This window comes from Rhipicephalus microplus, chromosome 1 (genome assembly GCF_043290135.1).
Source record: "Rhipicephalus microplus isolate Deutch F79 chromosome 1, USDA_Rmic, whole genome shotgun sequence".
NCBI classification, from domain to species: domain Eukaryota; kingdom Metazoa; phylum Arthropoda; class Arachnida; order Ixodida; family Ixodidae; genus Rhipicephalus; species Rhipicephalus microplus.
The window spans coordinates 198270794-198298432 of NC_134700.1; the positions used below are offsets into that span (position 1 = coordinate 198270794).

At 44.7% G+C, this 27639-nt stretch overlaps 1 protein-coding gene across 1 annotated transcript; it reads right to left on the reverse strand.

The window, feature by feature from the left end:
• LOC119159690 (juvenile hormone esterase) lies at positions 1-27321 on the reverse strand. Its single transcript, XM_037412518.2, has 10 exons — positions 26711-27321; positions 18835-18993; positions 12335-12470; positions 10330-10515; positions 8582-8772; positions 7734-7881; positions 7365-7543; positions 6150-6324; positions 5894-6023; positions 1-3847 (listed from the first exon to the last, which is right to left on the reverse strand). Exons 1-10 carry the CDS (start codon positions 26966-26968, stop codon positions 3472-3474), a joined length of 1938 nt encoding a protein of 645 aa, XP_037268415.2. The 5' UTR covers positions 26969-27321; the 3' UTR covers positions 1-3471.
• Between the last annotated feature and the right edge of the window lie 318 nt (positions 27322-27639).

Here is a 27639-nt window from a genome sequence, read left to right on the forward strand (position 1 = left end):
CGGCGTTTTTGACACAGCTTTATTTTTCAATGAAGGAAAAAAAAACGTCTTCTTAAAGAAGTACACGTGATTTCCGAGACGATGCGTGCGGTCCAGCCGCCTTTGTCCCGTTTCCTTTCAACGGGAATTGAAGCAGACGCATCATTGTGGAGCAAAAGAGACACGAATGGAAACATTGGTGAACATCCCCCAAACATAAAAATATACAGAAGGTGACAAAACATTTGCGATGGTTAGAAATCGCTGTATATGAGCACGTACACCAGCACAGATGAGACAGTAAGAATCGCTACGGTAATGGTCATAACAAAATGAGCGAACTTGACCATGATTTTAACAACATAATAAATGTTAGATATTGCAGCATGAAAAATTAATCACCATGTGTATTCCGGGCCTCTCTGTGACAATGAGCAAAATTACTAAGGCATAATGAAGGCATTTGCTCCTACAATATAGAACTTGTGAAGCGTCATCAGGGAGCATAATGTAGGCGAAGTGACTTATTTACTTGCACTTTTACTGAAAGGATGCTATGTGTGGCAGGTTCCTTTTAGAGCAAGTGTAAAGTCTATTTAGTGGTTGTTTTGGTACCGCAATTGTCGGTGCGACATTTTATATGCAGGTTACAATGTATAAACACTGCGTACATCGAAACTTTTAATGTGAAGAGAACAGTATAATAATCACCACGACTAAGCATATTTATAACACTTGAACAAACCTTTTATCCTTAATGGTAAAAAAAAGAAATGTAATTTTTGAAAGAAACACACATGATGCAGAGAAAAAAAACAAAAATATGATGGCATACTTTAACCACACTGCAATTTGTCAGCAATAGGTTGATAGTTGCGCTTTCAGGCAGCTGCATTTGCGATCGCATCCAAAGTCATCGTCATAGACTATGAAAATCAACTTGAAATTTAAGCCTCATCAATGTACTTCGGTATTTGCAGCAAAAACAGCGATAGCCTCCAGCATCCCATCTAGAGAACTTTATCATTCCATATAATCGTGACCAGGCGAAAAATACTGCTGTTCGCCTCAAAACACCAACACAACCTACCGACAAATCACGACCTCTCGTATGAGTTCATATTGGTCTTCTCGATTCGGTGATCAACTAAAACATTGAATAGCTACAAAAAATACACCGACGTAGATGGCACTCACCGACTTATTTCATAAATGTTAAAGGTTCGCTAGCAAAGCTGACGCATTTGCGTAAAAGAACAAATGCATTTTGATTTTATATATATCATACTCAGTCTAACATATTTAGGTGCAACTTACTGCTAATGACACACCCTATTTCACGATATTCAAGAACGGCAATCGCCCAGAGACTCGCGCATGTACATTCCGATTCTGGCGGTCGTCTGTGACCACATTCAGGGCGCAATATTATCGTGGCTCATATGGTACAGACACGTGCGATATTGGGGTTATCGCGTGGGCGTTCACCAGCCTTACCTCCCAGAAGCCTAGCGGCACGTTTTGTAACAGTAGGAATCGAGATTGCTCATTTTCTCCTCCCTTGTTGGCTGTTCCACGCAACAGAAATCGCCCCTATAGGACGAACTCAATAACCTTACTCTATACTTTGAGCTTTCCATTTGCTGCGGTCAAGTGTATTCAGTTTTCATGTGCTCTTATCACCACGGGCGATTACAAGATTGCTGAGAAAAGTGTGCTAAAGCAGCTGCTTGACGCTGTTTCGTTTAAACAGATTCCTCAGACGGGAGAGATCGCAGCTTAAGGAACCGCAAAAAGAGTGAGTGAAGCATGCCTGATATCAGCCTCTCCTCGAAAAAGTTGTCTGGGACGAGGCACTGCAGCAGTACTTGGTCAACGCTTTAGAGATAACCTTCAAGCCCTGCTCGACTGTACATCGCGACCATTCTGTAACACCCCGATCCACTGAGTGACTGCTACAGACTTGCTATAAGCTTGTAACAGGCTTACAATTAAGTAGTATTTCACCCCTCTATAGCACAGAACTCAGCCCTGACCAAGCAACCCACCTTGACCGCAGGATAAGCGTAATGTTTCACAGCACACTATTAGACTTCGTACATGAAACATATCTGTGTGTATATTTATGACACCGTGTAGTACTGTGCGTAACGGCAGGCTTTCAAAAAAAATCTGGCAGGCCGAGTGCCATAGATTTAGACCAGAATATTTTACGAGCTTGACAACGAAACACTGTTGTTTTGCCGAGACAATCTTCAAGAAAAACGGATCTCGTCGCTGTACAAATCAAGACTGAGCAAGTAACAGCGTGGTCAATCGTTCTTTCTTCGCGACTTTTATTTTGATGCTATACTCTCAAACTAGCCTGAACCGGCAGCATGAGGAGAATGATGATCTGAAAATCAAAATATCTTTTTTTCTTTTGTGTCATCTTCTCCATTTCGTTCGTCATTCGAACGATCTTCACCATGGCACAGATTATGGAACTAAAGTATCCCTCTGAGAAGCATGCGCTGTGCGGACGCATTACAACTTAGCAAAATGCAAATAAGCAGCGTGCATCATCCGACAACATGAATATCGGAGCCAGCACTGTACAGGTGACCAGCTGTGGTTTTCTTGCGCTAAGGTATCCCTTTTTTGTCCGGTCGTCAATACTTTGCGGCCATAGATGCATACCAACCCGCTTAACGCTCTGTCGATTGATCATGTGAGTTAAGCTCATTCAGTTGGTCACACCATGCACCGAAGTAGTGCGCAAGCCTGATATATACTGTTAGAAGATGGCAAAGAGCAAATGAACCTGTTGGCAGCGGAAAAAGCCCTACAAATGTAGAATATTTGTCTGATTATTACATCTCAACGGTAGGATAATAGAGCATAAAGTACAACGATGAAAATAGAAAAAAAAACCTAAGCCGGTAAATGCGTCGGCTACTGATCAGCCAAGGTGACGATGTTACCGTTAAAGGAAAACTTCTGCACAAAATGAATCATGAAATACAAACAACTTCAACGTAGGTGGAGAAGCGAAGAGATTAGTGCGACGGTGAGAGCATATTATAGTCCGGTATTGACACATCATGCTCATCGAGGCAGTTGGGTGAATAAGTTAGCACACTGTTTCTCCTTAGCAATGTTTCATTTCACATGTAATAATATAATGACAATATAATAATATTATTATGTGAAGTCTTACGTCCCAAAACTATATTATGACTATGACAATTGACGTGGTGAAGGGCCCCTGAAATTTTGACCATCCGGCGTTCTTTAACGTGCACAGACATCACACAGAACACGGGCCTCTACCATTTTGCCTTAATTTAAATGCGATTGCCACTGTCAAGATTGAACCCGCCAACTTGGGGTCAGCAGCGGAGCAACCTAGCCCTTGATCTACCGAGGCAGACCTTACGCACGTAGCCCTCCCGCCGAATGCTTCATGGGGCTTTTAAGTAGCCCTGCCGGAGAAGAGTGGTTAACGCAGCTCTACAACTTGACATCCTGATTGACCGGTCGGAACTCGACGCCTTCTCGAGAACTAAGCTTTCGCGACCGTTGCTTCTGTCTGCGGTAGACGAAGAAGGCTGCCAGCAGCCCCACGATGATGAGGACCAGCAAGACGACGAGCGTCGTGGTTCCCCATGTGGCCGCCTTGAAGTGGGTCGCCTCTCGCGCGTTGTGGTACGACGCCCAACTGGTGCGGTTCAGCTCCAGGTGCAGGTCGGGTACGAAGTAGTTCCAGAAGTCCATCTCCTGAGGACGGTACGGCACGCTGTCGGACACGCCGGCCGGATACGTCAGGGACATGTTGGTGTACTGACGCAGCGCTGGGTTGATGGGCTGCAGAATGCCTCCGGGATTCCTGCACGTGTTGCGTTCATGACTCGTTAACGATGCGCATGTGAAGTCTTCAAAGTGCACAGTCAGCGACAAAAGTTTATGCACCATGAGATGAGAAAAACTTGAATCTTCCCGCTTCTTCAGTAGGCAAGTGCTGATTGAAGATTTACGTTCTGTTCTCAAACGTGCTCATAAGATGCACGGTGCTGGCCAGCAAAATAATTTGAAATAGATGGGAAAAAGTTTTCTCTGACTCATTGACCTCCTAACTCTCAATGCTAGCTGCCCATTTCACGATAGCTCATCATGTAGACGCCGGCATAATGCGTGCAATTCATGACCATAGCTTTAGCGAAAGGCTGGAGCCGAGACAGCCCATTGACATTGTACTTGAAGTTGAGCCTTAGAAATATGGGTCTTTACTTGGCAAAGCGAGCGCTGCCTCGTCTTATATGCAATGAAAACCAACGAAACAAGACATCTGAGCAAGTGCATTCAACTGTCTACAAAGTTTTCAAATGAAATGTAGAAACGTACAACTTTCGTTCGCTACCACATACGACGAAAACAAGGCCATTTTCAGCGAGCGTGCCTAGTTGGAAGCATCACCACGTTGCGTTTGCATCACATTGAGGTACACAAGTTTGGTATTACGAGCTGTCTCGTGACTATTGTAAAGTTTGCGCGACTATACAGGATGTCCCACGTAACTTAAGCCAGAGTTCAAAGGTATGCTAGAACACGTCATTGCGACGCGACCAGATGCATGTTGCTCACCGTTGCCTGGTGTTAGTCAGGCTATTTTTTTGTGTTTGCAAATATTTTTTAGTCAGATATGCTTAAATAACCAACTTTTCAAGAAACGAAGATAGATAAAAAAATTCATTGAGAATGTTGTAGTTCGGTTAGCAAAACGTCCGATTAGAAAGTTTTAAACTTTATACACCTGTTAGGTATTAGTGTTTTTCTGCTAATTACAAAGGCCGGCAAAATACCAAAAGATACCACGTGATAAACCTACTCGAGCGCCAGGGCGCGCAATGATTCTAGTGCTCTCTAACGTTCCGCGTACGAAGGACCATAGCCTTTGCCTCATTGTGCTGTCTCGGTAGGGCCGCAACGGTGGTGGTGGCTTTACGATCAACACGTTTTGCTATCGGCCACAAAAAAGATAACCACTGTGACTGCTTATCGCTGTCATGAACCGGTGCGATGGAAGTGTGTCGTTCGTACGCCGAACGTTAGGGAGCCCTAGAGTCGTCGTGCGCACTGACGTGCGAGCGTGTTTGTCACGTGGCATTTTTTATATTTCGTGGGCATTTGTGATTGGCAGAAAACACTAATATTTAACAGATATAAAGTTTAAGACTATCTATTGGGACGTTTTGCAAACCAATCTACAACATTCTCATTGAAATTTTTTTATCTATATTCGTTTCTTGAAAAGTTGGTTAATTAAACATATCTAACTAAACAATATTTGCAAACACAAAAAATAGTCTGACTGACTCCAGGCAACGGTGAACAACATGCATCTGGTCGCGTCGTAATTACGTGTTCCAGCATATTTCAAAACTCGGGCTAAATTCATGTGGCACACCCTGTATATGCGAGAAGCTCAAGAGGACCGGTAAGGCCTTTAACATGAAAGAGTTTTATTTTTATCCGATTATGACGTGTGACCAATAATGGTTTTTATCTTTGCCCTGGCCAAACTATCACTTTACTATTAATTAATAATGCAAGTGTAATCATACATTAACTGACGTGTTTAATGCATCATCTAAATACTAGTGCTAAAGATACATTACTTCAGAAGTAAAACTACCGTAACGAGAAAGAACCAAGCAGTGAAGTAGTATTTCTTTGCTCGTAAAAATATAGCTATGGTCACATCTCGAATAATGCGTTAAAAACGAATCATTGCTTAATGTGTGTGACATCATATCATTTCACGCATTCCGTCTTACGCGCAACGCTGCTCTGCTCAACTTGTATTTATGAAATGAAATGACACGCATCATCCCATATTCCTATATACACCAAAAATGCCAATGAAACGACTCACAGTCCGTTGATGAAGGCCGTGAAGAAAGTGGTCATGTAGCCAACTATGAGAGGGTCCCGAACTGGGTCAGTCGTCTGCACCAGACCTTCAGTGTTGACTGAATAGAGCATGTCGTCCATGTACGTAGCTCCTGGATAAAATAACCCGCACGTACCCAATGTCATTCACAAGCACTAGCTGCACTGTCCGCCAGTAATGCAGAGTAGTACAAGCGTGAGAAAGAAACTGGGGGATATATGCGTGTGTTGGGCCTCACCGTAAAGCTCCCTAGAGCCCTTCTGAAGGTCTGCAAAAGTCCTTGGGGCATTAGGTATTCCGAATATGTAGAAAAAAGCCGGGTTGGGAGTCGTATACGAGGTACTTTGTAGAAGCCGCAGGTGGCCAGACAGAGCCATTTCAACGGGAGCGCCCACAAGAAAGTCCGTTAACATCTGTCGAGAGAACAAGGGGTGGTGCAAGGAATCATTAGTGGAGTAGTACTGTTGCAAAAGGAGCAATAATTTTCTAGTATGAATTAGATGAACTCTTCACAAAACACGGGGCAGAAAGAGATCAGAACAAGCGCTCGAGCCTTTGTTCAGGTAGATAAGCTGCCCGAACAAATTGCCAGAACAGCGTTAAATAATAACGAGCACAGCAAGGCGAGTTCACAGCTTCCAAAAGGCACGGAAGTTTGTCTTATGGTAATATTTTTCAAGTCATCAGAGCAAACTTGTCAAAACAGGCAGGACACACGAGAAAAATCGCGTATGCGGGAAATCTTTCTTATGTACACGCAGGTATCACTTATTCTATGTACAGTACGGTCCATTGTTATACGGAACACTCTAATGAGCTTTCCCAACGCTGGCCCCGTTGCTGCAACTGAATGTAGAAACATCGCTCGAGGAAGCCTCTCAAAAATGGACTGAACTGTCAATCAACAGAAGTGTTATGAAAATCTAAGCCCCCGTGCTTTTGCAAGAGAGCGACGTGGTCTGCCCGTAAGTGTTCCTTTTAACTGTGGACTCGTCTGTACAGTCTGAGCTAGAGATCTTGCATGCTTTTTGGTTCAAGCAACGAAAAAGTCCGAATAATGGCTTTTAGATCTAATGCAATTACGTTCGTGCTCACACAATAAATTTGAGTGTATATGTCTTAACTTAATGTGATGGTCTATGACTAGAGCCCATCGGGAACCTGCGCAGGTCCCCGCCACAATGTCAGAACTACTTCTTTCTCTCCTAGTCACTTCCTGTCTGAAGGTCCGTGAGGCAGTTTCGAATCCATATTGGGTTAAGCAGGAGCAAAGAAAGATCGCCTGCCATTAACATTGTCCCTTATTTTCACGCTCAGCCAGAATTTAGCCTAAACATAGCCAGTTTTGTATATTGCCAATCCGCCTAACTTCATCTCTTTTCCTGCAAATGTCCCCTCCCCCGAACTGCCGTCTAACCTTTGCCATGACAAAACAGGACAAAACCGTACGCACGTTTATCGTGTTGACTGCATTCCTTGTGGCGTTCGAAAGACTGCTCCGTGGCCTGTAATACTGGAATCTCACGGCCGCCGTGACACCAACACGTGAGTCTTCGTCCTCAAAGAACTCGTTCAGATAAGTCTGCACTATACTGTCGACGCTTTTGGGGTTCTCCAACTGGTTTATCCTCTCTGTAACATAACGTGTGAATTACGACCTCATTACAGACGCAGGCACAGCTAATAATAAACTGGATGTGATAGGGGTCCGCAGTCCCGTGAAAACACGAACACTAAAATTATGCATATCATAAGCGTAAATATGGTTTAACGTACAATTTCAATTAGGGCCTGAGCCAAGCAATGCGAACGTTTATCTCACCAAAGTAGCGAAGGGATCCAGCGTTCTTGGTGTATCCGTATATCGTTGGCTTCGGTGTGAATCGACCTTGGCAAAACATCAGCCTCGGGTAATTTGTCAGAAACGCATTCGTGGTAATGTTAGCGTCCACAATAGGTAAAAATCTTATCTGAAAAGAAAAAAATTGAAAAAGGGTGATTTGATGTGGTGAACAAATTTCAAGTTTTAGTAGTCGTGGAGAGAGCTTTCCGCGCGAATGCGATGGGTCTCACTTGTACATCTTTGTTTCTTTCTCGCCTCATGACAGAACACATAGTAGACTTATATATTACAAATAGTTCCTTATAACAAACCACTTCAGGTCAGCTTCATGAAAATTAAACAAGCAGTAAAAAACATAGAGAAACCATGCAACAACGCCATCCCAGAAATCTTTCCGTTTTATGCTGAGACTGAAGATAAAAATTATTTTTAGAGCTGAAAAATATTGACCACAGTTCAAGCATCCACAATTCCGACCTATAGAATACAAGTACAGTCTTCACTTCTTTCGCTTAGACGCAGTGAGTAACACCGTGATATATATTGTTATCTTCTGCTGTCCTTGTCACCAGAATATGGTCATTTATCTGTGCACCGAGTTGAAATGCAGCACGGCTATTACAATTCCTGCTTTGAAAAAAAATTTCATCACCTCCTCAACCTTGGCAAGCAAGTCTGCAATTGTGATCGTAAGTCACGCGTGCTCCTTTCTTGTCCTGTGTACCAAGAGCAGGCCTCTCTGGGCTCTGTCTAATATTCTCAATTACTGTACGATTACAGGTGAAATAGGTATAAACAAAGAAGGCTCGGCATACAGTGATGTGCACCTTATTGTAATGCGCCTTCTCTGTGAGTTTCACGCCGTCGATGGTGCGGAGGCAGGCCATGAGCGACGCCCCGTCCTCCTGGCCACAGCCGACGGCTCGTCCCAGTTGGCGAGCGTTCCGCCAGGCATTGGTTATCGTGGCCTCGGGACTGGTAGCCGAACCGCCCGACATTATGGCTCGAGAAAAAAGTGCTGTAAAAGTAAGACGCCGAGAAAAAGAACGTCGTTTAAAATTTCAAAAAAAAAAATTAGCAAGAACTCAATATACTACTCAATGTATCTTTTCCCGTAAGTTTAATGCTTCGGTGTGTAATCATTAAAGAAGTCGAGAACTAAGTAAAGCACATTTCGAAAGCAGCCTGCATGCTGTCTTCAAAAGGCGTTCTTCAAAGTTATCTTCAAAATGTGTTTAAATGCGGTCGAACACCTAACTATATTCTATGGTCCACGTGACAGCCTATATATACGATTTGTTCAACATAAAGCGTTAAGGGGAATATCCATAGTGATTATTTCTTTTAGCGCGAAACTAAAAACAAACCAACGATGACAGGACAAAGTGCAATAGCACACTCTTCACTGATATAATTTACCGCATCACGCCATGGTGTTGTACAGGCTAAGGTGCTTGGTCGCAGACTCGAAGGTCGTGCGAAGTTCGTGGGTTTGATCTCAGGCACAGCGATCGTATTTCAATCAGGCGGTGTAATCGTAGAGGCCCGTGTGCTGTACAATGTCAGGGCACGTTGACGAACACCAGATGGTCGATATTTCCGAAACCCTCCACTGTGAAGTCCCGCATAATCATGTAGTAGTTTTGAGACGTTAAACCTCACAGGTTGTAATAAATTTCTACGGACCAGAACCAGGAAGACGTGCGTAGTGTACACCACGCGCAGCAACAACCGCAACTTGGTCATCCCAGCACTCTCATGAGTGCACTACGATGTTCCAAGTTACGGATGGTTGCAGCGCTGGGCATACACCACGCATGTCGCCCTGGTTCTGATTCGTATATTTAAAAATCACGCCATAAACGATGTCAGTTGAGAGTGGCGCTTCACACTGTCATATTTCTTGTGGTTTCGTTTCGTGTTAAAAATAATGACTGTGAATATGACCCATTTTCTTTAGTAAATTTTGTCACTGCCATCGTAAACAAAAGTATGCCCTTGTACTCAACGTCAACGCTCTAGCAAGTGCAGAGCAGTGGTTCGCCTGCCCTTCAGCAACGCTGGTGTTCCAAACATGCAACCAGCTCGGTCTGCATCGCGGGAAAGGAAAGCATTTGCGATGCAGTGATGCCCTCCCCCCTTCCCCCTTTTTTCCTTTCTTCTCCCCCTCACAGAATGAGGACAATCCCAAGCTTCTAATGTGTCACTCGCTTGAAAATCAACATGGAAGGCAAAATTGGACATACCATATTGTTAAAGTTGCCACCTTGTTCTCCATTCCTGCGTACTTCGTAAATGCTTGCCAGTTTGAATGCCACCTCATTATCAGCTCCAGATAAAGATGTCACATTGAATGGATGACAGACATTACACATTCTGCCAGCTCACGCCTGATTGCCGCGTCTTAAACCTATTTCCTGAGTTATGCTATATTACTCCTACAGTATTAATTTGGATCTGGTCATTTGCATACTTGATATCTTCGCTGCACTGAAATGTCTCCGAGCTCTCAGATGTCACTCGTTAACTGGCTCATCATGTTCTATTCTGTGTGTTTCTCACGCTGACAACTTACCGGAAGATGCAGCATTGAGTATGTGGAACGACACGGACATCGCTCCGGCTCCAAAGCCCATGAGAGTGATTTTCTCCGGGATCCCTCCGAAGGCCGCGATGTTTGACTTGACGAAACGAAGCGCCATCTGTTGATCCCAGAGTCCCATGTTGCCCTTGCCGTTCTCGTCTTCCGTGCTCAGAAAACCTTGCGGAGTGGCAAATAATGGTGGGCAGGTTTACGGAACTAATCTTCGACCAATAATGCAGCATGAGTTACCAGCATTCTATTGTAAAGCTAATAATCGATTAACAGCGGCCTAGCATGGGATGTCATTCGAAGAAGAAACATACCGTACTCGACGGCTGTTGATAGCTCCAACTCCCCACCTTGTTGACAGTCCTTGCCAAGTAACCCACATAACACATATGTAAGAGCAGTACAAAAAGGTAGAAACTATTGTTAACCCTCAATTTCCCTTGCCGCAAAATGGTACGGTTTAAAAGTGTTCCTCGGGTTTGCCTTCGTAAATAAGCTTCCTCCCTCTTATACAGCAATTGCGAATGTTATCGTGCAGTTGTTGGGAAAGAGAGGGGGGACATGGTTGATCCATCGGTCATAGGAATTGGTAGAACATGAAAATAAAACGTGTCCTTACAGAAGTAGTTGACTGTTTACGGCCCGGCCTCTTGATATAAGAGCATGCGCAATGTCTGTTGGTGTTTCACAGCTACAACACAACTTTGCGTGAATTCATAACTGTTGACGATTATTCATACGTCTCCATCCCGGCGACTGACGTCCATCATTGTTCATTAAACAAACCCTTGTTGTCAAGAGGCTTGCGGTAGCCGTAGTAGTCAACGGTGAGGGCGGAACCAGAGAAAGCGATGTGACAGCCAGAGGGTGTGACTGACTCGACACTGAACTTGGACTAAGATCTCGCAGCATGCAAGGATATTGAACACCACTGGCCGACAAGAGGAAAATGCAACACGCATCGTGTCTTCCCTTTCGCCGGCAGCCTGGGTGCGCGAGGAATGAGTGCCTTTCTCAGCCTCCTGGATCGTCGCCGTACGTGTCGGATCGTTGGTGGGGCATGGACAAATCGGAGTGGCAGGCGCTGAAGGAAGGACGGACAGACAGACAGACAGACAGACAGACAGACAGACAGACAGACAGACAGACAGACAGACAGACAGACAGACAGACAGACAGACAGACAGACAGACAGACAGACAGACGGACGGACGGACGGAAGCAAGGACACGTGGGTGGACGCACGGACGGATAGATGCACGGATGAACGCATAGACGGACGCATGCACAGATGAATGCACGTATTGATGCATGGATGGAAGGAAGCTTCGCTGTACTCCTCATCATTCACTAAGTAGATATGCTGAGAACTTTTTTTTTTTTACATAAATGAATGCTATATGAGTGGTGGCGACGCATGGGGTTAGAAGCCGCTTGGGGATGTTGAAGGCGTGGAATAAATTGCACTTCTATTGGAAACACACCGAATAGCACGGACGCTTAGAAATGACGCGTTGAAGTAACTAATTGCTGATGTCATGGTTATGATGTATTACTGCATTTTACCAAAAAATCGGGGCGAGGTTAGGAGTATATCTGAAATGAGCACTTTTTAAAGCGTACAAAATATGTGACCATGACGTTCCAGGCCATAAAACATTTTATGCGACCGTGGCGCAGTGTATACTATGCTTGGGATCTGTTGTCATGCACCCAGAGGTCATAGGTTGGACTTCCGCTCATGGAACGTTTTTTGTCTTCTGATCATGCGTATTATTCCGACGTCATTTCGATGACGGAAATGCTTCACTGAAGTCTTGATGAACCCCAGCATAAAGAATTGCGTGTTCAAACAGCCCGGTGACGACAGCGAAAAAAAAGCGATTAGAAAGCACACACTAATTAAAGCAGCAAAGGCTTGACAATGTTAAAGCAATCATGGCATATTCTGCAAGCGGAAACACTGTGCTGCCATTTGCGAACTTACCGAGAACGCCGAGCCTGTAGTTGACAACCACGAAGATGTTTCTCGATCCAAAGTCGTATCCTGGTTTGATTTCATCTTTGCCGCCACTTTTGAAGTCGGCCCCCGGAATAAAGACTACAACCGGAAGCTTTGTGGCCTGAAATTCACAAAGCCGAGAGAGATACAAAATTGCTTTGTTGTCTACCGCTGGCAAAGTCGCTTTGATCATGTGTAGGTTACTGGATTGTTAAAGGTCCTTCAAATACAGATTTGCCGCGCCGTGGTGGTCTAGTGGCTAAGGCACTCGGCTGCTGACCAGCAGGTCTCGGGTTCGAATCCCTTCTTAGGCGGCTGCTTTTCCGTGAGGCGGAAATGTTGTAGGCCCGTGTGCTCAGATTTGGGTGCACGTTAAAGAACCCCAGGCGGTCGAAATTTGCGGAGCCCTCCACTACGGCGTCTCTCATAATTATATGGTGGTATTGGGATGGTAAACCCCACGTATCAATCAATCAAATCAATGCAAATACGGGTTTTCTTCAGCACCTTGCTGTCCAACCTCGTGGTACGAAGTTTACTGTCTCACAAAGAAATTGGCGTGAGCTTAGGGGCAGATCTAAAATGCGCACCGTACTTGGTACGAAGTTTACTGTCTGACAAGGAACTACGACGAAAAAATTCAAAAAAGACGTTTAGTAAAATTTGGTAGTAAAAGGAATCATTGGCAATAACGGTCACATGAACAATGCGAAATCTCGCCTTATCCTGCTCGTACCATCAAAAACAAGATTATTAATAATCATAAAACTTGAGTTTTACACTTGTCATTGGTTCTCGAATATCAAGGTAAACTATCGCAACAACAAAATTCTCTTATACGATAGAAAGTTTTTTAAATTGAATTTCCATAAAATTGTGATTACAATTGATGCATTTTGTGCAGTACTGTTCCAAGTGGAGGTACCAGATTATACCTAACTCATGCAAAGTTAGAACTCGCCGATATGCTCAAGAATGTTTGATGCAACATTCAAGTGGGCCTTCTTATATTTCTTCATGTCGCACGCAAGTGATCAGGAGCGTTGCGGCTATCAACGCCGAGTAAAGACTAAACTTAGGGCTACATCAGACAACCGAAAACGGCAAACCATACAGGTAGCTGCTGATGGGCGTCCTCAGAATATCGTTGATTTGCATCAACCGAAACGACTTGCAATGCACTACCTTCAGAGCTGTGTCCGCATTAAAGCTTCTTTGATTTCAACAAAAAACAAAGACTGCCTCTAACTCGTTTCTTTTCCCGTCCTGAGTTTTCTCATGACGACAAGACTTGCTGCACAGAAAAACCTGCACTACAGTAAGTGGAAGTTTAGAGCTCCTTCGACTCTGAGCCCGCTTTTAAAGATTCATTGACCCGCTAATGCATCAAACTGGACTCAGTGAAGAGTATGAAATGTTTTTCAGTACACTGCATGGACAGTGTATCATTTACCATTTTGTTGCTATGGTACATGGCGTACCATATCGATGTATACGGCACTGTGCACAATTTCCATCTCAGCTACTATCACGTTTTGCATCTCTACACGTCCCTGAATATATCGGAGGACATCTAAAAATCGCTCTCCGTAATCGCACGAAAGCCCACATTGTGCGCAAAGTGCGGTGTAAATTACTTAGTGACCTTATCGTCCATGGGTAAACAGCTATAACTGCATGATTCTTCCAAAGGTCGGCGGCTTTCTCGAGTGTATAGCTTTCACTTCTAGAAAGAGTCAAAAGAAGGGTTAAATGTCCTGTATATAGAGGACAGAGTAATACGTCCTTTATATCTTTTTTTCTTCTAATAAAAACTGTGACAGCTATCGCAGCAGGTTAACACCTGAAATAATTTTAGCTTCAACATCCGAAATTTGTTCTAGCTATTGCTTTAAATTTTGTTCAAAGAGCTAACAACAGTACCTTTATAAATACACGTTTTACGAGAAACAAAAGCCTTTAGTTATCATCTCTCCTTTCGAAGCATGTAGTCTGTGGGTCAAAAGGTCTTCGCTAAATTTCACGGTGCCGTGGCATGAATCAAGAATTTTGATTTGCTCCCCGGTTTCCACCAGCTAAAACCACAGAAGGCATTCTCATAACGGCCGCAATTCGTCGGAACGCCTTCAAAGAGACAATAATGTGGAAATATATATCAGTTTATCATTATCATATCAAATATGCTATCAGAACTCTGTTGTGTTTATTCTCACAATCATAGCATAATTGTTAGAAGAGAATAACAAAATTCAGAGTCTGTATCATCACAGATTTCGTTCTTTTTGCGAACAAAAATTGTTGAAACACAAGTTGTCGCTAGAGCCCACGTTTCAACAGACTTTTTTTTTCAAAGCTGCAACAAATTCACTTGTCGAATTGTTGGCTTCCACGAGACCCTGTGTTCGTGAATTTTTTCAAGCTTCCATTTCCCCCAAAGTGCATATTCATTAAAGTTGTTTTTTTTGTATTTCATCCAAAATTTTAAATATCATTTTCAGAAACTCACTATATGCTAAAACTTTGGGTATCTCAGAACACAGTGAAAACAATCTTCACCAATAATCGATTACGTTTGTACGCACTATAGCAGCCACCGTCATAATCTATGACGTCACGAAAACTATAGTACATGACCACTATGGTGGCGTCCCCACCTGCATGGCTTTTTTGCGCATTTTCCCGCTTACCAATCGCCATCTTGCGGTAACGTTGACGCTTTCGATATCATGAAACTGTAGCTCGCTAGTAAAATAGAACTTTCTTTAGTGACCCCATAACGCGCCTTTGTAAAGAAGACCGCACGTGACTTTCCGCAAGTCTTGGTACGTTCATATGACAACAAGCTGAGCTCGGCTGGAAACGTCCTCGTCTAAGCCTATCGGTCACTGTTCTGGACAGCCACCTAGGCTGTGAAGATCCGAGCCTGGAAGTTCTTCAGATGAAGCTTGGAGAGCTCTCACTGTTCCACTCGATCGTCTCTCGTAGCTGACATACTTGAGTTCGAGCAATATTTGCATAAAGATTTTCTTCTGGACTGCGCATGAGAGGGTCTGAAAATCAAAAGTAAAAGCTGGGGAAATGCAAACTACCGCAGAAGATGTTCTCAGTAAACAGATATATTCAGATAGAAAGAAAAAAGCTGTAATGGAGAACGCATTATCTTCTAGAAGGACAACGAATAAAGAGTTCGAGCCGTCGATGATAACGGAAAGAGCACCTTTGCGGGAAAGCTGCTCTCGGAGGTCTGCTTATGATTTGCACGTGTATTTGTTCACAACGCTTCGTGTACAATCATTTTATCTGTAGCCCAACGACGATTGCTAATTGTGTGTATACAACTAATTCAGCGGTACTAGTCTAAAACGTTTATATTAAGAAGAAGCGATAGTTTGTCTCCTGTAAACCTCCTGTGACGTTTTGCTACGTTCGGTGACAAATAAGGTTCCAAGGCAGTGTTAAGGGGAACATGGATGCTTGGAAGGAAGAGGTAGAGGAAGCAAAGGCAGCAAGGTCAACCAGGCGAGCGTCCGGTTTGCTATCCTACACAGGGGAAGGGGATTCAGGATGAAAAGAGAGATTTAGAAAGAAGACAACATAAAAAAAACACGTGAGCCTAAACGGGACTCCTAGAGGGATAAGAAACCATTGATCCGGTAATTTCACTGGAACCAAGGTTTAGATAATTGCACGTGCCCTCATCACCACACGACGACTCAAGACAGCTGTCCTGACGGGAGAAGTGCTTTTCCATAGACACGATGGCCCATCCACGTGCCTTGCACGACGGCTTTCTCAGAAACATAGCAGTATTATTCTCACAGAGAAGCTGAGGTGGCGCCACCTGTGGGCTGCCTGGATGACGTCACGGCAAAGACGCTTTGACACCTGCCGTGGCGCGTACAGAACATGCGCTCGCATCGTACGCTGTTCCGCTGTTTGCGATAGCTTTTTTCTCGACTCAAGGTTCAGATTAATAACGAAGCTAACATAAATAATGCTCCTAGTAAAACAACTAAAAACATTTGTTTAGTACAATCACGAACGGTTACCGCGCTCTACCGTACACATTGATCAGGTTTGTGTTGTCGCACTGTTAAACTCGAGGATGGGTTTGATTGTCGGTCGCGGCTGCCGAATTCCGACGTGAGTGAAAAGCAGGAAAATGTTTTTGCTTGGATATAAAGTTATTCTATACAGCACGTCCCTTATTCAAGTCCTGGTTTTTACACATGAGACAGCATATTTACATTATTACGTTGCCTTCTTTACCAGCGGTTCTTCTCAGGAAATCATGCTCTCACTTCCGAAAGCTTTATTTGTATCGGACACATGCGACTGTCTGGCCGCGAATTTTTTCATATATTTTTTTCTTACAGTGAAACCTGTGATCACGGTGTCGTATTTCTTCGCCACCGCTGTCACCGGGGTCCGTAACCGCTATCGCACAAAATAAGAAAAGAAATCCTGCTACCAAGGACCTTGGGTCCGCTGCGTGCCAGCCCAGTATTCTACCACTCAGCCACGCCGGTGCTTGGGACTTGTTCACGAACTTGCCTTATAGAGGCTTCATGTCGGGAAAGGAATCGCGTCAGTATGAGTAACAAAGCGTTTTCGAACAGCAAAAGAACAACAAGGCGTCACACAATGCGACGAGCATATTGAGTGGGTCGTCCAACATTCCAACCCATTACAAAATTTTGTTTTTGATCACCTATTAACTGTGGCGCATACCCACTTCAGACATAACTTGTCATCGTCATGAGACACTGCATGGACGTTTGGCATGTAATTCCTTTGCAGATGTTTAGCGGATACCACGCTTCTCAAAAGAATAACGAAGGATAGCGTAGCGTATGCCGGCCTACTACCCAGAAATTATTATTATTAATGCCGTAGTGGATACTCAGCAAGTGTGCTTGCACCGGTTACCCGATTAGTGTTTAAAAAGGGCTCTGAAAAACCGCTTTTATAGCTTTTGCTGTGACTGTGCTGCGCCTTCCGCGCAGGCCTGGCGTTTGCTTTTTTTTTTTTTTTTCACGTAAAGTATCTACGCCCTGCGGCAAAAACGCAATGCATTATGGCGGCTCGCAAAGTATCTCCAAAGCACTCAGCCGGGAATACTCCCACAGCGGTTGTATTTGTTTTCTCATCTACTCGCTCACTCCTAATGTAGTTTCACGGTTTCCTCGCAGTAATATCGGGGCTTTGTTTTACTAAAAAATGAGTTCAGGTTAATTGCGGAAACTTCATGCAGCATGGTAGCAATGGCACTGTTACACCCGAGCTTCATTAACTTGTATGTGAATATGACTTTGGATACCTCACAACGTCTCCTCGAGGCGAAGGCCGTTTAATTATTGCGTGGGCTAAGTCGCTGATAGCAACATCAAAACGACTCACAATGCTCATTTCGACGTTCAGTTCTTCGATTTGCAAACTATTGTTATCAATGGTGCTTCCACGTGAACTAAACGTTACCGCTTGTAACGAAGTGTTTGATCGGACCAGCAGTTTATTCAAATAGAAATATATGGCCTCAACATTCCCGGTGACTTATTCTTAGAAGAAATATCAACAGCGGAATTTAAGTACACTAACATTTCAGCATTTCCCTGAACGTATTGTGTGAGACCGTATACATTCTCGATACATTAAAAGATATTTCATGGTATATCATTTAACGTCTCTTTTAGCAAAAAGCGCAACTTTGTCAAATCACTCCAATAACGTGCATAAAAACCACGATACATGAATGAATTCGAAAACATTTTAAGCTTATTGGTAATTTCTTTGGACACATTTTCTAGCCCCGGAGTGCACGTCAAGCTGTAATGAAGTTCGAATGATTAGCGTAAAGACTTTTAGCCCCAATTTTTCAGCTTAAGCAGTGACAACGACGAATGCCTTGCTGTAACGCCCCGCCATTTTCACAGTGAATATCTCGTTCAGACGGGAGTTTGCCCTTTAGATTATCGCAGCTTTCTGCAGTGCACTCAACTTTCGATAGCAGTGCAAACAGCCGCCTTCCACCTTGGTAGATTCGCAACGCAACAATCAGCAGTTATCACTACTGCATCGCGTAAGAGTGGGCACACGTCGGGCGCAGAAAAAGGCGATACTCGGCCGCGGAGCAGGTAAGTCCTTGCCGTGACGTCACCTCACCCCGACTGCCGCACCACCAGTGTTCGTTCTCGGAACTAATAGCGCTAAAACGTGGCCTCCGCGATTTGCTGCCGGCAGCCGATCGCGGAGGCCACGGCTAAAATCAGAACCAGCCCGTCTAGTCAACAAGTTCAATGCTTACTGAATGATCCCGTGCATTGCTCATCAACCCGTTCACACACACTTGAGGAAGCAGACAAACAAAAAAAGCATCGCTTTAGTATATCACCTATTTCGTCAAGCGACTGTGTGACACCAAATCTCAGAAACAATTATTTATCCATCTTGACAGTTCCAGTCGGGGAACCGCTCGCTATACTTACAGGTGCCGCGAAATACGTGGCGGGGACGTAGATGTCCAGGAAGAGGCAGTCCTCCTCGCCGACAATACGCTCTGACGGGAATGTCGTCCATTGAAGACAACGCGGGCTGGCTCGTAGGTTGTCACTGAACGAGGATCGCTGGTCCAATGGCTCGGGGCGCTGCAGAGCAGAAAAAAAATGTGAAGAATTGTTGGAGAGGACGAATCTAAAAGTTTTGACCATACGGGTATTGCCTATATATAAAGACTTCAACGTAGAGGTTGTGCTAGTTCATCCTGCGTAATATTGAATTTTACAGCGAGAAGCACAAAAAACAAAATGTTTGACACTCGCGAAATGGTTCAGTTTACTCAGTGCAAGTAGAGGCAACCTGTTAACAGACTCTCTATCCTGTAGCTGAAATTCATCTTTGTCTCACTCGTGCGTACAGGCATGCAAAGCTTCTGTACTTGGTCAGCACAGCGGAAATTGAGGTATTGGTGAGCGGACGCAGCATGCGGGTAAATTCGTTTCGACTCATGATCATATCTCTGGCTAGGAAAGCTAGGGCTATCGTGAAACGGGTACGATTCGTGTTAATGATTGATTGATATGTCGGGTTGAACGTATCAAAACCACCACATGGCCATGAGAGACGCCGTAGTGGAGGGCCCCGGAAATTTCGACCACCTGGGGTTCCTTAACGTGCACCCAAATCTGAGCACACGGGCCTACAGCATTTTCGCCCCCATCGAAAATGCAGCCGCCCCAGCCGGAATTCGATCCCGAGACCTGCGGGTCAGCAGCCGTGTACCTTAGCCACTAGACCACCTCAGCGGGGCATGCTTCATGTTATGGTAGTTATACATGTAGGCGGTGAACTACATACACCCGTAAACACACTTCAGTTTATTTCTTTGAGTCCTTTACAGGTGCAATTGTCAAGCACCAATAAATACTGCGAAGAAAAAAAAAACACATGCGTGCAGCGTCGTTGAATGATGGCAGAGCCACGGCGCGACAACATGTCGAAAATACAAAGAGTCTTGCGGCATTTCGTGCACGTTCGTAGCAGCGTCTATTCGTGCTAATAAAAACTGCGCAACGACGTCCGTCCAAATCACCGAGGTCATTCTTGCTGCTCCTTAATTGCCACCGTTTGACGCAGCGCCTTTGGGAAGCTAACCGCGAGTGTCTTTCATTAGACCTTGTGTTGTCGTAAAAGGGGCAAAGCAACTTGTTTTACAAGCTCTGTACGGGTCAGTTAGAGTGTAACGATAACGAAGGACGAGTCAGGCAACTGGCTATCGGACTCTCTGCAATGCATAACAACAGCAACGTGTAGGTATACAACATTGGCCACAAGACTGCGAGCGTACAAAAATCATAGCCCCTTTGTATCAATGAAATCGCTCGCTATATTCCGCCGCTTACTCAAGTGGGTCATTTGGTAGATGCAGTGGAGTTCTGAGCACTGCGTCATGATGCTGACGCGATTGTATACCATGCAGCATGCACAGGAGATTGAGAACAACGTTGAAACTGAACAGACGCACCTTCTATCTGGACTACTGTCTGCCCCTGTGAGTCTAGACAAACGTTTTCATAGAGGGGCATCAGTTATATAAGTGGAGGAACGGAGGCGGAGGAGTGTGCCCACTTCTTCCACCTCCCGGTCTCGGGTAGCATACCTTAGTAGCCCTCATTTAGGGCGCCATTTTGTTCTTGACCTGTGTAAATGTAGAATGAGCCTTGAACAAGGAGTGAGTGAGTGATGAGGGAGTGAGTGAGTGATCGAGCGAGCGAGCGTTCTTATTGTCACTCCTGGACATGGCTAAGCTGACCTCCCTCAAAGATGCATGCTTCATGTAATGCGAGTGATACATGTAAGCGGTGAACTACATACACCCGTAAACGCACTTCAGTTAATTTATTTCAGTTCTTGACAAGCGCAAGTGTCAAAATTAACCACGAGTTCATGAAATTACAAGACTGTTTTATGCATTATAGCAAGAAGAAATGGTGTTCTTTCACCAAAGCCGAAGCAGTGTTCTTTGCTATTCAGTCTTAGTTCCGACTCACTCACGAAGGTGCGTGAAGATGAGTGTCGGGGAACAACCCCTCCGCAAAGAAGGAGATAAGGCACACGCGCGTGCACCTGTTGTATGCTTCCACGCACGAGCCATTCTGGCACGCGACATGGACTGGCGGAGTCAGGGCAGCGCTGTCTCCACACGCGATAAGAGCCGCGGGACGACGAAGACTAAGAATAGGTAAGCAGAAAAAAGTGATGATAAGGTATGCCCTATTTTATCATCCAGCAACAAGAAAGAACAAACCGCAGTTGCAGGGCTTATCTCGGTGTAGCACCCCCCCCCCCCCCCCCGAGCGCACAAGCACGGAACCAAGTGAAAGTGTCCGTCCGCTCCTCGCGCAGTCTCCAAAGAGTTCTTGCGTATGGAGCAAGTCGTCTATTACGCAAGCATTGACCTCGGCTTGTGTGCGCGTATCGCAGACGCAGCCCGATATGCGGCCTCCATCAGCCGTGGCTGAGCCCAACGGCAGGGTGAAGTGGCCTGCGCAATCCTCATGCGAGAGGATGCTGATGGGATCTCTCATCGTGCTTCGCCACTAATTCGAAACCGACCGACATCCAGTGTGCTCCACAGTCAGCTGGCACAACAGCGGAGGCTACAGGGCCCGAGGTTACATTTTAACCATTATGACAAATGCGTTTGTGTGTAGTCGCATGCAGTGCAAGAACTAGTGAGTTCTCAAGGTCGCGTTTCTTATTAACCGGTGTCATACGCAGCATGTGCTGCAGTGAAATATTTAGGCGAAGCTGAACACAGAGAAAGAAAAAACTATAGCACGGTGCAACAATATGGCAAACACGCGCCGAGTGGTCTTGGCGTTCTCTGCCGGCTACAAAGGCTGTATTACCGAGGCGAGAAGCAGGCACAAAATAGTTTGTTGCTTGAAACAAGAACAGTCACATTCTTGTGGATCATCAACAAGTCACACGAAATCACAGGCGATTACGATCCAAGGAGTGCCGTTTCTGCTCCCTTACACTTGGATTCGATGAGTGGGTTGCGGTAACCGCTATCCAAGTAAGATGAGGCTAAAAGCAACATCTTTCAAGCTAATCGTTTTGTTTCAGTTACACATCATACAGTCACGTATTGGTCAATAAAGAGAAGTTGTCATTCCTGTCTGCCGGCGCACTGGAGGACTACACCGATTACGAGGGACCCCGTTTCGGGGAAGCAGCAGCTCAAAGTGCGGAGAAAACAGCCTCTAAACATCGGGAGTGCATTCAGGCGGATACTCCCAAATAGTGTCAGGACATCTTCCACTGTCGAAATGTATACAACCACTATATATGGCCAGTTTTTACACAGGGCTGAAACATAGATGATAAATGAGCAATGAGAGAATACGTTGGGGACCCCACAGCGTGAAATGGTACGGCAAATGGTGAGAGTAAAGGTAGGATGACAACAGAAGGGGTCGGGTAATAAACGGAGATTGCTTATATGTTATTTGACATCAAGCACAAAAAAATGAACTTCAACTGGCCGCTAGTGCGTAGTACACGCAACCGGTGGTACATTAAGAGCCTCAGAATGGTCACCAAGAGATTAGAAATTAAGTTTAGAAAGGTAGGGAATTCAATGAAGTGACAAAAAAATGAGTAATTTGAAAATAAAATTCAATCAGCCCACACAAGATACGGTAAAATTGAGATAATTTTGAGAGCCTTCGTTCGGCAGGAGAGGCTGAGAGTGGCAATTACCACCTTTCAATGGCCCCAAGAGGAGCCGCACTGCAATGAAAGCCCACGAAAAGAAAAAAATTAGAGTTTACTGTATAATTCAAGGCATCACCAGACCAAAGCTGAAGACTTCAACAGAATGAGAAAGTCGGCTTAATGCTGAAGCGCTCGTCAAAACTGGCTTCTTCACAGCATCTGTGTCAATGAGGGTAAGCATGCTTTCAAGACGGATTTTGCATTTGTAGAATACCTATTGTACATTAGTCGTACATTGTGCAATCCCTAAAGACCACAATGGAAGCACTAACCGCTAATCTGAGCAAAAATTTACAATTAGCCTGAAGAAAAAATTGACCAAAAAAATCATAGTAATCTGACTAAATGGAGCTGGAAATTGTCGATGTCGCGAGCGTATAGGCCTTGTGAAATGTGCATGTTACGGCAGGGGTAACATTGAGCTGTCAGACGAGCACCTACAGTAAATAACAGCTCGTAGCAACCGAGCAGAATCCTAAAAAAAATGGCATCATGCGTTCCCGGTTGTCATCATGATCATTTCATCCTAACAAAGCCTTTTGTAGCAGCTATGTTCCTCATGTGAATCTTTTTTTCCCACTCGGCCGTTCAGTCAGACTGACTATAACAATAGGGTGGAGCCGCTAAATAGCAAGTGTAGGTCGAGGAATCCGGAGTCCACTCTATTGCCAGTAGGAGACAAAAACCAGGACAGTCCTATGGGCATGTACCATACCATAGTATATATACAGGATACCAGTCTGTTAGGGTCTTTCTTGACTTGTCCATTCCGCCTTTCAGACATTTCAGTGAGCGCCACCGTATGTATGCAGTTACAAGCGTTTTTTTTTATTGGCAATTCTAAAACACGTCCGGGCCCCAGCGTAAGCCGCTCGAAGAGTAGTAGTAGTAGTAGTACTTTTATTTACAGTAAGCCGGATACAGAGCTCACTGCAGGGGCAAAGGGCTAAAGGCGAACAGTCTGACAAAGGCCCTTGTCCCTCCGCAGTCCGTGACAGTGCAAAGCTTAGACATCAGCACTGACAAACAATATATATATTCAATACATTGGTTTCAAGCAACCTGCAATTGTACACACAAAATTCAAACATAAATAGCATAAGAAGTTTACATAACACATTTTAAAAATTAGAGGTCACTCTCGTAAAAATTCACAACTAAACCATATCAATGAAACAACTCAAAAACAGACACAAAATGCATGCGGATACAATAAATTGCGCTGTATACACTCATATAATTGACATAGAAATTTATGAACAATTTAAGCATTTGCAGAGGCATGAGACTCCATTACGTAGTTTCGATAGTGTAGACCAGTGGTTATGAATATGTTCCCTATTTGTTTCTTGAAAGCTGCACTACTAGCCCTAAAGTTCAATTGATCTGCAAGGGTATTTAAGCGTCGATGCGGATCAAACGGAATAGTATTCCGTATTCGGTGGTAAACTTTAGTCCCCCTAAAAATAAAAACTGATGCAGCGGGCTTACGAAGTCACAAATACCAGACATTTTTGGAGAAAAAAATCACTCATTTTCACCGTTCTTTCCTTGCTTTTTTGATAAACCAACGAGCGCCCATTATTGTATGCTCGAGAACCACGGTATCCTTCACTCCTTAGAATGCTCAGAGCACACACCGCGACGTGATACCTAGTGTGCTCATATATTACGTATGATTGGCAAATGAAGCGTGCAGGTGGAGAGACTATACTTCCGCAAAGTTTAGCAAGCATCACTTAGCGCGAGTAGGAGGTTGCGTCTCTTTCCACAACATTAGTCTATCACAAAGCAGATTTGGACCATCTCTATCTTTGGCAGAGCAGCACGTGAACAGCTGGTGGCATTGGCAGAAATCCAGAAACTCGCGTTCGCAATTCAAGCCCGACTTCAAGGCTACATAGTAACACGCTGGGGCTGCATGATAGTTGAACATGACGCAAACTATCGTATCGAGGACACTACAAAGTCTGCTGAGTCACAAACGGAGCATGAACGGAGGCTGGAAAGTACAGCACTTACTTGCAAAAGAGTTTCGAATAGTGTATTGTCTGCAGATTGCAGCGCTTCGCAAAGGAATGGTGGGTATCCGAGAAAGACCCGCCAAAGTGGTCTAGTGGTTACAATGCTCTACTGCTGACCTAAAGGTCATGGATTCGAGTCCCGGCCGCGGTGGTCACATTTTCAATCGATGCGAAAATGCTAGAGGTTTGTCTGCGCTTATGTGAAATAGGAGACTAGAGGTGATTACTTCAAATAGGAGAACGGACGTTTTTCTTGCGAATGACCAATCGCAGCTTTGCGGTGTCGAAGATGCGGCCTCTAGTAATTATTGTGGCGCCTTGAAATTCGACCTAATTCAACTCGCAACTGAAATGAAATCACCGGTGAGCGCTATCAGAATAACGTCACTGATCAAGACCACGATTGAAGAGGTCGACTTATTTCGTGTTTGTTAACGTATGTGCATCATGAGAGCTATTACTGAAAGCCAAGCCCACACACTCGCACGACTAAGTCGGTTGGTCTAACGACGCTCACTCAATCTGGACGTCTCAAAAGAATATGGCGATAGCGCTTTTCCGCGTTTCGGTTTTGCCGCTGAATGTGGTTGAATTTATTTGGTTCGCAATTATTCCGAAAGGCTACCTTGTTGAAATATGAAAGCTGCTAGGTGCTCTCCACATGGAGGAGTTTAATTTTATTTTATTAGCCTAACGGCATAACTACACTAATAAAAATTATTAACTCCGACTTCTTAATCACTGTCCGAACTTATGTCTTCAGCCAGCTTAAGATGCGAGTGGCTACAGAAGAATTAATTGTGAAGGCATTCAACAAATACCGCTTTTCAATGATTTTGGAGAATTCCGGACATATTTCTTGAAACACCCGGTACAATTTTGACTGCCTTATTGTCAGTCTCACTACCTGACTTCTCTTTTCTTAATATATAAATTGAAGCCTTGTTGGTATCGATTTAACATTCCGCGTTATTCGTGCTGACTTAACAATCGCAAATACAACCGCATGCTGAGTCAGTCCCGTCATGCAACTTCCTTATATTTTTCTAAGAATACCGGTCCTCGAGGTACGACCAATCATACAGGTTACGATGCTACACGCTGCCAATTCAAGCAACGAATTTAAGCTTTCCGTACGTCAGAAGTGAACCGTGCACGTTACAAAGATTCCTATCCTGAAGTTTGCGTCTAACAGTTTTCTAAAAGACCAACGTTATCTGCGTCAGGTTTATACTAAAATGAAGAAAATCGATTTACTTTAACCGCAAGAAGACTGTTGTAATTCGATTCGAACTCAGGCTTAGTAATTCGGTGAAATAAAAGACGTCACACCTTGCATGTAAAAGAACCCGACAGTTCATCGGGAATATTTATACTCATTCTGTTTCCTTTCGCCAAATTTACGAAAATATGAATTGCCTACGAGAGAAAGAAACTGTGTTGCGCAGTAACGTCTGGCTGACTGATTACTAAGATGTATATAGTCTTTACACTTTGAAAACCAAGGTGACCATCGTCCATCTCGAATCTACAAGAAACCTTTGGTAGTTTCGGCTGCGTCTTGTTGTGTAAAGCCGCAACATTTTTGTTTGGGAAGGAATATCACAAAACTACTAACAAATATGATCGTTCAAGTGATCTTACATGAGCTGATAATTAGTCAAATTACCTTCAAAGCTTCGATGTGCCAGTGAGCACCCTAACTCTTGCAGGCTAGATTGATATCTTTGATGCATCGTAGCGATCCAAAAGCATTCTCTATGTGACAGCCCAAGGGTCAACTACATAGCAATTTTTCACTTTAATCAAATTATCCTTACAGATATCAACTGCGACCAGGTAATAGGCATGCATTCCATAAGATGGCCCTGTTCTCTCATTTTGTACAGAAATCTCATAAACGTACTGGAAAACTATGTAAGTTGCATCAAATGAAGAGCATCCACGCCTCTGCAAGTATTGCCTCGCGCTTTATATAGCTTTAATGCGGCGCGTGGTAGTACACTTCAAGGTTTTTGCAAGTCCCCGTGAAAGCCAGTCGGGTGAGCCCAATACATACCTCAAACCTTCTCCAGCCGACGGGAGGCTTTGCGTAGCGTATCCCCTGAAACGCGTACACCGGCACTTGAGTAACCAAGCCCGGCGCAGGGGCCTGCATCAGAGTTCCAGTGACGATACCGAAGTTCGTGGTGACCTGCTGGGTCTGCGACTGCTGAGCGTCGCACCGATGCACCGTGTCAGATAGCAGGAGGCAAAAAAGGAGCGACAGTAGGCCGCTTTCACGCGCGAGTTGGTTCCTGGAGGTGATTGAACGCATCGTTTCGTTACTGCGATTTGCACCGAATTTCCCAGGTGTTAACACACACAGCAAGGCGCCAAGAAGAAGCGCTCGAAGCGCGGAGCAGACGACCCGCGGAGCAGACGACGCACGCGGCACCGAGTGGACGCTGTCTGCCGGCGACGGCCCGACAAGTACCGGATAGTGGCTTTCTGTCTTTCTTTTCGTTTTATCACTTAAATACGCTCGACGCTCAAGCTGGTCGCGTGGTTATCTCGTTTACACTGTAGCGGTTTCGTTGTCCCGGGGACGGTGATCGCGGCTGATAAAACATCAGAGAAGTAACAGATGAGAGCACGGACGGGAAGAAATCGGAAACGTTTAAACGTGGCCCGCGATGTGCGAAGTGACGTCGACTTCATAAGTGTCGCCGTTGACAGCTCACCCAGTCGCTATCAGGCAGGGGCGTGCGTGTGTGCTTTGTGGAAAGGTGAGAAGCACTTGACCTGGCACTCGGAAACGTGGCTGAGAAGCCAAGGAAACGGATGGGTTAACGTACATGGAGATGGTTAAAGTTCAGTCATAATTGTCGGTCTTTGTCCCGCCACCACGATATCATTAAGAGTGGAGGGCTGCGAAAATTTCGACCTCCTGGATTTTTCAACGTGCAGTTGAACCCGCAAGCACACAGCTTTACATTTGGCGGGCGC